This window comes from Erythrolamprus reginae, chromosome 8, assembly GCF_031021105.1.
Source record: "Erythrolamprus reginae isolate rEryReg1 chromosome 8, rEryReg1.hap1, whole genome shotgun sequence".
Taxonomy (NCBI): domain Eukaryota; kingdom Metazoa; phylum Chordata; class Lepidosauria; order Squamata; family Dipsadidae; genus Erythrolamprus; species Erythrolamprus reginae.
In genome coordinates, this window is record NC_091957.1 from 9,738,873 (window position 1) to 9,751,020 (window position 12,148).

At 41.6% G+C, this 12,148-nt stretch overlaps 3 protein-coding genes across 4 annotated transcripts in view; 2 read left to right on the top strand and 1 right to left on the bottom strand.

Annotated features, from left to right (window-relative positions):
* Positions 1–12,148, top strand: part of ST6GALNAC4 (ST6 N-acetylgalactosaminide alpha-2,6-sialyltransferase 4) — a 683,294-nt gene that overhangs the window by 266,595 nt on the left and 404,551 nt on the right. The gene's annotated exons all lie outside the window — the stretch shown is intronic.
* Positions 1–12,148, top strand: part of ST6GALNAC6 (ST6 N-acetylgalactosaminide alpha-2,6-sialyltransferase 6) — a 490,277-nt gene that overhangs the window by 51,487 nt on the left and 426,642 nt on the right. The window lies entirely within an intron of this gene.
* The window catches only part of COL27A1 (collagen type XXVII alpha 1 chain), a 187,400-nt gene that overhangs the window by 25,751 nt on the left and 149,501 nt on the right, over positions 1–12,148 (bottom strand). For both annotated transcript variants that reach the window (XM_070758773.1, XM_070758772.1), the window contains exons 39-43: positions 11,790–11,843; positions 5,489–5,545; positions 2,393–2,446; positions 1,400–1,453; positions 145–198 (exon numbers count right to left, since the gene is read on the bottom strand). In XM_070758773.1, the coding sequence (XP_070614874.1) occupies positions 145–198; positions 1,400–1,453; positions 2,393–2,446; positions 5,489–5,545; positions 11,790–11,843 (273 nt within the window). The remainder of the gene's footprint in view (positions 1–144; positions 199–1,399; positions 1,454–2,392; positions 2,447–5,488; positions 5,546–11,789; positions 11,844–12,148) is intronic.

The window sequence follows — 12,148 nt, forward strand, 5'->3', positions numbered from 1 at the left end:
CGGTCATGGCAGAGTCGCTGGAAAAAATGAGTAGAGGCCCAAGGACAGTACTTTGAAGCATTTTAAGTGTTTGTGCAAATCTCTTCAATAAATTACTTTTTTTAAAAAAATTGCATTACTGTATGTCTGCTTTCCAAAACGTACCGGAGTGCCTTTAGATCCTTTCAGGCCTGGGGCTCCTGGGGGTCCTGGATGTCCCTGAAAAAAAAAAGGAAAGAAACAAAATGATATCCTTGGAATCAAAGGATATCTTCGGGACCGCCTCCTGCCGCACGAATCCCAGCGACCGGTTAAGTCCCACAGAGTTGGCCTTCTCCGGGTCCCGTCGACTAAACAATGTCGTCTGGCGGGACCCAGGGGAAGAGCCTTCTCTGTGGGGGCCCCGACCCTCTGGAACCAGCTCCCCCCTGAGATTAGGATTGCCCCCACCCTCCCTGCCTTTCGTAAACTCCTTAAGACCCACCTCTGCCGTCAGGCATGGGGGAACTAAAACACCTCCCCCTTGCCCATGTTGTTTGTTGATTGATTGACTGTGTGCCTGTTTTTTATATATACTGTTTTTATGAGATTACTAATTTTAAATTGTAATTAGATTGGTGGGCATTGGATTTGGTATTATGTACTGTGCTGTTTTTTTTTATTATTGTTGTGAGCCGCCCCGAGTTTGCGGAGAGGGGCGGCATATAAATCCAATAAATCTATCAATCTAAATCTATCTAAAGGTCGTATTCAACCGGTTCAGACCAGTTCACCTAAACTGGTAGTGTAAATTGCCACACGTCATTTTCTAACGTTAGCGGGATCATTGCCCCTGACTTAGAGGAAGAAGAGACTTTGCTTTCCTCACCAAGTTGGAGATGGGAGAGTCACTAGGACCTCTAGCACATCAGAACTGTTTTCAGAATTGCATCTCTTGTGCCAGTGGTGGGATTCAACCCGTTCGCACCTATTCGCTAGAACCGGTTGTTAATTTTCTAAGCAGTTCAGAGAAACGGTTGTTGGAAGAAATCTCTTTTTGTTTCCCCCCCCCCACACACTTTACAGGTCTATAAGGAAGGCAAGAAGGAAACGTTCTGGTGGCGTGTGAATTTTTTCCCTATCTCATGGTTTCTTTTTCTATCTGGGGAGGGGGCGTCCACAAGAAGCTGAGCGAGGAGAAGCGCAGTTCGATGTGAGTGACATTGAGTTGGCCACGCCCACCCAATCACATGACCACCCAGCCACGCCTACCCAGCTGATCATTAAATTATTTGAATCCCACCACTGCTCTTTGTCCCCAGGAAGGAAAAGAGAACATCAACATAAGACAAGATGTGGATTCTGAAGTCGTGACCTCCACTGGAGGAGACTTTTGAGAAGAAGACAGGAGTATATGCAACAATCACAGTGGCTTTCTTACAGGCAAACCTTGCTGCCCGGATTTTCCTCGTTCTCCGTCAACTCCTTCTTGGCCCTAGAAGAAAACCAGAGAGAGAGAGACAGAGAGAGAGAGAGAAACAGAGAGAGAGAGAGAGAGAGAAAGAATAACAGAGAGAGAGAGAAAAAGAGGCAGAGAGAGACAAAGAGAAAGAGAAAGAAAGAGAGAGACAGAAAGAGAAAGATAAAAGAAAGAGAGAGAAAGAGAGAAAGAGAGAAAGAGAGAAAGAGAGAGACAGACAATCAGACAGAGAAAGAGAGAGAGACAAAGAGAAAGAGAAAGAAAGAGAGAGAGAGACAAAGAGAGAGAGAGAAAGATAAAAAGAGAGAGAAAGAGAAAGAGAGACAGACAATCAGAGAGAGAGAGAGAGAGAGAGAGAGAGAGAAAGGATCCAAATGAATTATTAATTCAATGATGTTTGGTCCAGAGGAAAATGTTCTCCTTACCCTGTTATTTTTTCCCCATAGGTCAAACATTTTGAAAAGAGATTATTGTATTTTTCAGACTATAAGACACACCGAAATTTAGGAAAATAACAAAAAGCCTCAAAAACGGGTAAAACAAATCCTCAAAAACAGACTGCAAAAAGCCTTGAAAATTGGCTGAAAAAACCCTCAAAACACCGAAATCTCACTCTTGCGTGCATCTTCACACAACGTTTCGCTTGCTGCACATGCGCAGAGGCCAAATCTTGTGTGAGGGTCAATGTGTGTGTGTCAGGGGCGCACAGCTGCGTGCCTATCCTGAAACTTGCTACCGTAGTGTAGCACCTGGCCATTCTGGTAGCAGGCCATCTCTGAATCTGGTCCCCAGTGATCATGGTTGAACATTGACAACGGGCACCCCATGGAACTGACATCTTGTTGGAACAAGGAGAGCCTACTTAGAGTTGGACGGACAGAAGGCGGCAGAGAGAAGGAAGCATTGTTCCCAAGATGGTTAATTTCCTAACCAGGTATTTGGAGAAGGACTCACAGGATAACCAGGGTCTCCCGACTCCCCACGGTCTCCCCTGTTGCCAGTGGGACCCTAAAAAAAAGAGAGGGTGAGAAAAAAGCACAAAACGCACATGAGAGACGACACCCTTGTGTTCCAAATCCCTGCGTCATGTTTTAAGTCAGCAGTCCCCAAACTACAACCCGTGGGCCATATGCGGCCCACTGAGGCCATTTATCCGGCCCACCAGCGAGTGACAAGAGCACAGGGAAAAGAAAGAGAGAAAGAAAGAAAAGGGAAAGAGAGGGAGGGAAGGAGAAGTGGAGGGAGGGAAGGAAGGAAGGAAGGAAGGAAAGAAGGAAGGAGAAATGGAGGGAACAAGGGAGGAAGGAAGGAAGGAAGGAAGGAAGGAGAAATGGAAGGAACAAGGGCGAAAGGAAGGAAGGCAGGAAGAATGAAATGGATGGAGGGACAGAGGAAAGAAAGACTGTTTTTTGGGGGGGTAATTTTTTTAAATTTTTCTCTCAACATACATTCAAACAACACAGTGTACCATCTAATTTTCCATGAATAAAATGCGGTATTTTATTAGTAACAAATATCAATCATCAAAAAAGTTGCAAAAGGTTTTTTTTCTAATTTTGTCATCCAGTTACATTCATTTTCTTTTAATTGAATTCCCTCCTTAATGTTCCTTCAAAAAGTGCAACACCAATTATATTTCTAACTTATTAACCATTATGCCAAAGTGCTTCCTTCTTTCTTTATACATTTTTTCATAAGCCAAGAAAACCTTGTTTAGCCAATCAGATGTTAACAAAAGAAAATTAAAAACAAAACATTAACATATATGAATTTCAGATCTTCTCCCCCCTCTAAATAGTACATTCCCATTTTGTTTCTTACTTCAAAACAAGGTATGTGCAGTGTGCATAGTGATTTGTTCATAGTTATTTTTTTATAGTCCGGCCCTCCAACAGTCCGAGGGACAGTGAACTGGCCCCCTGTGTAAAAAGTTTGGGGACCCCTGTTTTAAGTCATGGTTCAGGATATAACTATCCACAGAAGCAGGGCCTTTTAGGGAAGTGGTTCTCAACCTTTCTAATGCCGCGACCCCTTAATACAGTTCCTCGCGTTGTGGTGACCCCCAACCATAAGTCGAGCGCCAATTCTCCCAACAGAGCTTTAAAAGTTGTTGTACCGATACTGTTGTGGTTATCTCTGGCCCAGCTCCTGCCCCAAGGACTGAGGAGGTGGATGCGGAGGAAACATCAACATGTCATAGGCCTGTTTTGCTGCCGACAGAGTCAGACGGTGAATTGTCCTCTGCAGAAGGAAGTGATGGTGAGATGGAGGAGGGGGGCTTGGAAGACAGTCCAGGAAGAAGTCAATCATCCTTATCTTCCTTAGATTCGGATGAGGAAATAATGATAGACCCACGCATGCGTAGAGCTATGCATAGGAGCGAACAGCTTCAAAAGTATTATAGGAGATAATTGAGTCCACCTGTGTTTGGGTGAGGTTCAAGTAATTAGAGCTGCTGTTAAATTGGCAGCGTGCTGGCCTCGCAGTGCGGAGATTATCTGATCGTACTGGTTTGGACCGTGACTTGCTGTTTCAGGACTCTGTTTGTTGATTTTTCAAGACTTGGAAACCAAGGCAGAGCAAAGTGTGTGTGTTTCAACTCGTTTCTTCACAGCTGCTAGCTAAGTACGTAAAGACTGTTTAAGGGTTTTTTACATCCTACAAGTTTGTTTTGGGAAAAGCGCTCTTTGCAATACAAAAAGGGTGCTTGGTTTCTTTTGAATTTTGTGATAAAAAACATTGTTTTTGAATTTTCAAGTGTGTGTGTGTGTGTGTGTGTCTGAATTTTTTACCCTTGAATTTTCGGGAGGCTCATACCATACAGCCCGGCTGAACAGATACCAATTTTATATTGTCCATTTTGTTGCATCCTTCCAACCTAAGACTATTACCGCTTGGGAATTTTCTATAGCCGCTTCCTTAATTTTTCTGAATTCACCCATATCTCTCCTTAATACTGCCATCTCCTTTGTCATCACCCATTTTATGTTTGATATCCTATTAATTTCCTCTTGCACCTCTTTCTCCCGACATCCATGCCAACAGGCAGCCTTAACTTTCCAATAAATATGTGCAAGTTGTGAAGGTGTATGCTACTATTTATGTAAATTTTTTCTCCTCATTTCTCTAACCCTTATATTCTTAATTTTCCTTATATTCTCCATGATATTGTTCATCTATTGTGCATCTATTTGCAATTCACCTTGCTACCATCTAGTTAATCCCTAGATCACACACCCATGCTGCCTGTGCTAACATCCTATATATTAGAAACTTTAGTTCCTAATATCATGGAAAATTTGTCTTTTCCCATGGCCTTAGGCGACCCCTGTGAAATGGTCCTTCGACCCCCAAAGTAGGGGATGCCCTCCCATTATTTAAGTGTCTCTCAAAAGAGGCCCAAGGGTGTCCATCCGTTCTCCTCTTCCCAAGGTGAGAGGTCCATCTGACCACTATTTGTTAGGCTTTCCATCAACTGCATGTACTGGCCCACCATTGGCCTACAAGATTAGAGTTGGCCTTCAGAAGACCCTGATTGATCAATAGCCTTGGACAGAACAGAACTGCTGCACGAATCCCAGCGACTTGTTAGGTCCTACAGAGTGGGTCTTCTCCGGGTCCCGTCAACTAAACAATGTCGCTTGGCGGGACCCAGGGGAAGAGCCTTCTCTGTGGCGGCCCCGGCCCTCTGGAACCAACTCCCCCCAGAGATTAGAATTGCCCCCACCCTCCTTGCCTTTTGTAAGCTTCTTAAAACCCACCTCTGCCGCCAGGCATGGGGGAACTGAGATACTCTTTCCCCCTAGGCCTTTACAATTTTATGCATGGTATGTCTGTATGTATGTTTGGTTTTATAATAAGGGTTTTAACTGTTTTAATATTGGATTTTTATATGCTGTTTTTATTACTGTTGTTAGCCGCCCTGGGTCTACGGAGAGGGGCAGCATACAAATCCAGTAAGTAAATAAATAAATAAATAAATAAATAAATAAATAAATAAATAAATAAATAAATAAATAAATAAATAAATACAAATAAAAGGTAGCTTACTCTCTCTCCAGGTGGTCCAGGGAGTCCCTCCTTCTTCCCATCATCACCTTGTTCTCCCTGAAAAGACAAAAGACTTAGTTCACTAGGGCAGAGATTGTAGTTGTAGACCAAAAATTGATTCTCATCAGATCAGAGACCAAAGTCAAACATTGCCAAATACCACAGCCACCAAAAAAGCCAACACAGCTCTAGGCTGCATTAACAAAGGGATAGAATCAAGATCACATGAAGTGTTAATACCACTTTATAAGGCCTTGGTAAGGCTGCACTTGGAATACTGCATCCAATTTTGGTTTGCCATGATGCAAAAAAGGATGTTGAGACTCTAGAAAGAGTGCAGAGAAGAGCAACAAAGATGATTAGAGGACTGGAGGCTAAAACATAGGAAGAACAGTTGTAGGAAATGGGTATGTCTAGTTTAATGAAAAGAAGGACCAGGGGAGACGTGGTAGCATCTTCCAATATCTCAGGGGTTGCCACAAAGAAGGAGTCAACCTAGTCTCCAAATCACCTGATGGTAGAACAAGAATATATATTTTTATATTATATATATATATATTTATTGGATTTATATGCCGCCCCTCTCCGAAGACTCGGAGCGGCTAACAGCAATCATAAAACAGCGTACAATAATAATAATACAAGAAGCAATGAGTTGAAACTAAACAAGGAGAAAAGCAACTTAGAACTAAGGAGAAATTAAGCAGTGGAACCACTTGCCTCTGGAAGTTGTGAATGCTCCAACACTGGAAGTTTTTAAGCAGATGTTGGATAACCATCTGTCTGAAGTAGTGTAGGGTTTCCTGCCTAAGCAGGGGGTTGGACTAGAAGACCTCCAAGGTCCCTTCCAACTCTGTTGTTGTTGTTGTTCTTATTATTATTATATACATTTATATATTTACAAACATTAATATGCAAGAAAGATAAAATGAGACGTAGTAACCTCCCAAACAAAGCCTCAAACAAAGGACATTGTTGTCACTTCTACAGCTCTATCCACAAGGCCAGATGGAGTAAGAAGACACCTCTGGTCGGGGTCCAAAAAAAGAATTTAAACCATAAAACCATGACCCAAAATATATGGAAGGGGGAGAACCCACATCCCACTGCATACCTCAATAGAGCAGCTGTTTGCGAGCTCATAAACTCCAGCTGACAAGACGTCTCATAAAATTGCAGGTTGGCAAGGTGGAGAGGAAGAAGGAAATGCTGAAGGTATTTTTTCTTTTTTTACGAAAAGTAATAAAAGTTAGAATCCAGGATACTTCCTTTGCGAGGAAGTTTGCCCAAAACGAGCCAGTTCTGAAAACGATGACATTCCTGCCTGGTTATTGAGACACGTAACAATGGAATGGTGGGCAGGGGGTTCTCAAACTGCACCACGCAACCAGTAAAAATGATAATCGTGCTTGTTGTGATATTAATTTCTCTTCCTGTAGTTTCTTCCTGCCTTGAGGCTCCCGGTGAATACGTAACGGCTTAAGTGTACCCCTGAAAGAGCCAGGAGTATAATAATAACAGGATAAAAGAGTTGGAAGGGATCTTGTTGGCCATCTAGTCCAACCTCTCACCCAAAGAGGAAACCCTACACCAGTGATGATTAACCTTTTGATAGATAGATAGATAGATAGATAGATAGATAGATAGATAGATAGATAGAGATAGATAGATAGATAGAGATAGAGATAGATAGACAGACAGACATAGATAGATAGATAGATAGATAGATAGATATAGATAGATATAGATAGATATAAATAGATATAGATAGATAGATAGATAGATAGATAGATAGAAAGATAGAAAGATAGAAAGATAGATAGATAGATAAATGTAGATAGATAGATAGATAGAAAGATAGATAGAAAGATAGATAGATAGATGTAGATAGATAGATAGATAGATAGATAGAAAGATAGATAGATAGATAGATAAATAGATGTAGATAGATAGATAGATAGATAGATAGAAAGATAGATAGAAAGATAGATAGATAGAAAGATGATAGATAGAAAAATAGATAGAAAGATAGAAAGATAGATAGATAGAAAGAAAGATAGATAGATAGATAGATAGATAGATAGATAGATGATAGAAAGATAGATAGATAGATAGATAGATAGAAAGATAGATAGATAGATAGATAGATAGATAAATGTAGATAGCTAGCTAGCTAGATAGATAGATAGATAGATAGATAGATAGATAGATAGATGTAGATAGATAGAAAGATAGATAGATAGAAAGATGATAGATAGAAAGATAGATAGATAGAAAGATAGATAGAAAGATAGATAGATAGATAGAAAGATAGATAGATAGAAAGATAGAAAGATAGATAGATAGAAAGATAGAAAGATAGATAGATAGATAGATAGATAGATAGATAGATAGATAGAAAGAAAGATAGGCAATAGCAATAGTATTTAGACTTATATACTGCTTCACAGTGCTTTGACAGACCTCTCTAAGCGGTTTACAGAATCAGCCTCTTTCCCCCAATAATCTGGGTCCTCATTTGACCCACCTCAGAAGGATGGAAGGCTGAGTCAACCTGGAGCTGGTGGTTAGATTCGAAATGCAGAACTACAGCTAGTAGTTAGCTGAAATAGCCTGCAGTGCTGCACTCTAACCACTGCGGCAACCTGGCTCTTTTCAGGACAAGGGATTATTTTTAGAGGAGAGCTTATTTGGGGGTAAGGGTTTATTTTCGGGCAAGGACTTATTTTCGGAGAAATGTGGTATGTAAACCGGGAATTGAAATTGAGAGTGCGTTCCTGAAGATGTTAAGTGGAGAAAGATGGATTGAAAATGATCTTGGCACAGATTCTAGTATCCGCGAATGCTGGCTCAAAGAATAATAATTATTTTTGTTGAAAAGTTAATGGGGGGAAAAAAAGAAAAACTCCAGATCAGGAACCTTGCATTAGATATTGAGTTAAGATGTTTATGTTTTATTATAGATAGAAAAGGGAATATAAGGGATTAGATTAGATTTTATATTATTGCTATCTGTAGCATGTGTAGTTAATTTCAATTAACTTAGCAAAGAAGTTGGGGAAAAGATTAGAAGTAACGTGAGAAAATATTATTTTACTGAAAGAGTAGTAGATGCTTGGAACAAACTTCCAGCAGACGTGGTTGGTAAATACACAGGAACTGAATTTAAACACGCCTGGGAAAAACATATATCCATCCTAAGATAAAATACCGGAAATAGTATAAGGGCAGACTAGATGGACCAGGAGGTCTTTTTCTGCCGTCAATCTTCTATGTTTTTATGTTTCTAAGAAGAGGAAAAAAAGAATATATTAAAAGCATTTTTAGCATTTTTTTTCTTTGAAGGTTTAGCGTATCAAAGAAATATAATTTATTATTATTTTAGGCACTGATTCTGTGGGTTTTTTTTACTGCTCATGTTGTTTTTACTGTGTGTTGGAGAAAAAATAAAGAAAATTTTATACTGCCCCCAAAAAGGAACTTTGCAGTAAATATGAATGGAAAAAGAGAGGGTGAGGGCAGATCCCTCTCCCTAAAGTCCGTGTGGGAAAAATCGCTTTACAATTTGGACAGGGAGAAAAAAATGAGCTTTTCCAGCTGGGCTTCCCTCTCCTTGGCAAAGAATCCTTGAAAGAGTTGCAAATAGACCGATCCAAGAAGAATCGCCGACTAGCGTACACCACCAACGTGCCAGCATTGGAGAGAATCAGCCGGCCAAGAACAGACCATCTTTCGAGGACACTAAAGTGTTTAATCCCTTGACATTTCAACTCATCGGGTTCCTTATTTGTGTCTTCGTGAAGTCGCTCCTTGGTTCTTTTCCAAAAGGGTGTGTCGGACATTCTCCTCCTATGGAAACTCCAGGATGCTTGGTACTACAAATACAAATCAGTTGACAGCTCTCCCGTCCAAGCATGACCAAGTCTGACCCTGCTTAGCTCCCCAGACCAGAAAAAAGGACCTTCTAATGCCATATCCATCATCGACGGTCCTATTTTTATCAACAAGCTGCATGGAAAAGTGCTGCTGAGTTTTGTCCAAACCAGTCCCTTGGATTTTAAAGCCATGGTGTTTCTTTTTCTGCCTGGAACTCGACTACTGTAATGCCCTCTACATGGGGCTACCTTTGAAAACTGTTCGGAAACTTCAGATCGTGCAGAATGCAGCTGCGAGAGCAATCATGGGCTTCCCTAAATATGCCCATGTCACGCCAACACTCCGCAGTCTGCATTGGTTGCCGATCAGTTTCCGGTCACAATTCAAAGTGTTGGTTATGACCTATAAAGCCCTTCGTGGCACTGGACCAGATTATCTCCGGGACCGCCTTCTGCCACACGAATCCCAGTGACCAGTTAGGTCCCACAGAGTGGGCCTTCTCCGGGTCCTGTCAACTAAACAATGCCGTTTGGCGGGCCCCAGGGGAAGAGCCTTCTCTGGGACGGCCCCGGCCCTCTGGAACCAACTCCCCCAGAGATTAGAATAGCCCCCACCCTCCTTGCCTTACGTAAGTTCCTTAAAACCCACCTCTGCCATCAGGCATGGGGGAACTGAGATATTATTTCCCCCTAGGCTTCTACAATTTATGCATGGTATGTTTGTATGTATGATTGGTTTTATAACAAGGGTTTTTAGCTGTTTTTAGTATTGGATTGTCACATGCTGTTTTTACCAATATTGTTAGCCGCCCCAAGTTCACCGAGTGGGGTGGCATACAAATCCAATGAATGAATGAATGAATGAATGAATGAATGAATGAATGAATAAATAAATAAATAAATAAATAAATAAATTTGCCTTCAATCTTTTCCTGGAGGATCAAGTGAAGGAGGGCGTAGTTTTTTCTGGGTATTGCATCATAAAATATCTGAAATAGTCTAACTTTCACTTTTCAGTGGTTTTGATGATTCCCCTTGGCTTTTTCACGATTCAGAGGATGATCCGGCCATGAAGGTTATAGAGATATTAAGTTATAATTTAGGATAGAGATGGATCCAACTGTCTGGCTGAAGCCATTGTTTGGAGTTAGAGACTTTGGCCTGCCATAATTAGAATAGTATCGTGGGAATTGGGGAGGGGTGGCTGCATGAGAGGGAAAGTTACTAGCCACAACAAATTCCTTCTTGAAAGTCCAAGGTCATCCTTTGCTCAACACCAGTGGAAATACGGAGGTGTTCCATGGACTTGCAGACAATCGGACTGGTCCACATGATGAACTTGTGGGTGTGGGGACGAGGGATGAACTTTAACCTGGGTGGGGAACTATAGGAAAGTTAGTACTGGTTCATAACCAACAGGACTCTGATAATAAATTAGAACTTGGAAGAAAGCCAAGGTTTGGACTCTGATTTATTTCCTGGATGTTATTTTGAATGCTGACAATAACCTAGAACCAAGGAGAACATTCCTGACAATGACAATTGAAGAATTAATTAATGAAAATTGTGTATTTATGGAGGTGGTGGAGGAGGAGAAGAAGGCGGTTGCCACAAAGAAGTAGGGGTCAACTGTTTTACAAAGCACTTAAAGGCAGGTGTTCTGACCTAGGCTTCCTGATTAAATAATACGGCACAAATGGCATCCTAAAAACCTCTTTTATTTTAACGGCTGGTAGTTATTTTCATTCCCAGCCATAATAAGTCCCAAACAAATGATAACAAGTCCGACAACAGTCTTTCAGAGAAAGGCAGATAAGCAAACAAAACAAGTGATCCTCCTTGACAAATTGCCAAGGACTAATTAGCAAGGCCAAACAGGAACAGAGTCCAAGCTAGAATGGCACAAGTTGAACGAAGTTGCTTACTGCAAAAAGCCCTCTTCTCCTGCCTCCTCCAAAGTCTGACTGGTGGACCACAACAGCTGGACAAGAGGCAAAGGATGGAAACTAAGCAAGGAGAGAAGCAAGCTAGAACCAAGGAGAAATTTTCTGACAGTTGGAACAATTGATCAGTGGAACAGCTTGCCTCCAGAAGTTGTGAATACTTCAACACACTGGAGGTTTTCAAGAAGAGACTGGACAGCAATTTGCGTGGAATGATGTAGGTTCTCCTGCTTTAGCAGGGGGTTAGACTAGAAGACCTCCAAGGTATCTTCCTACCCTATCATTCTATATTCTGTAATACTGGCTCTACCTCCTTCATTCCTGATCTTTCCCCATAGCAAAGGTTGGACGATGCCAGGATAGAGATGTTCAAGCTCAGAAGGTAGAGTAAGAAATCTTATCAAAAGGTCATTGCAATGAAGAGCGAACATATTAATTCCTTCCTTTGAACTTTCCCGTGCAACATCTAGTCTGACCATTTACCTTTTCCCCTCTAGGTCCAGGAAATCCGATGGGGCCTGGTGGACCTCTGTGTCCCTGCAGAGGAGAAGAAAAGCAATGACAATGAAATTCCATCTTCCATGGAAGTCTATTTTGCCACATGGACCTTGGAAAATGGCCTTCAGCACCGTGGACCTGATTTAGTTCTTTGTTCCTGGACTCCAGGATAGGTAGAACCTCCCTCCTCCCTCCCCCTCTCTCTTTCTCTCTCTCCCTGTCTCTGTGTGTGTCTCTCTCTTCCTCTCTCTCTCTCTTTTATTTCTTTCCCTCTCTCTCTGTCTTTCTGTCTCTCTGTCTGTCTGTCTGTCTGCCTCTCTCCCTGTTTCTCTCCATCTCTCTCC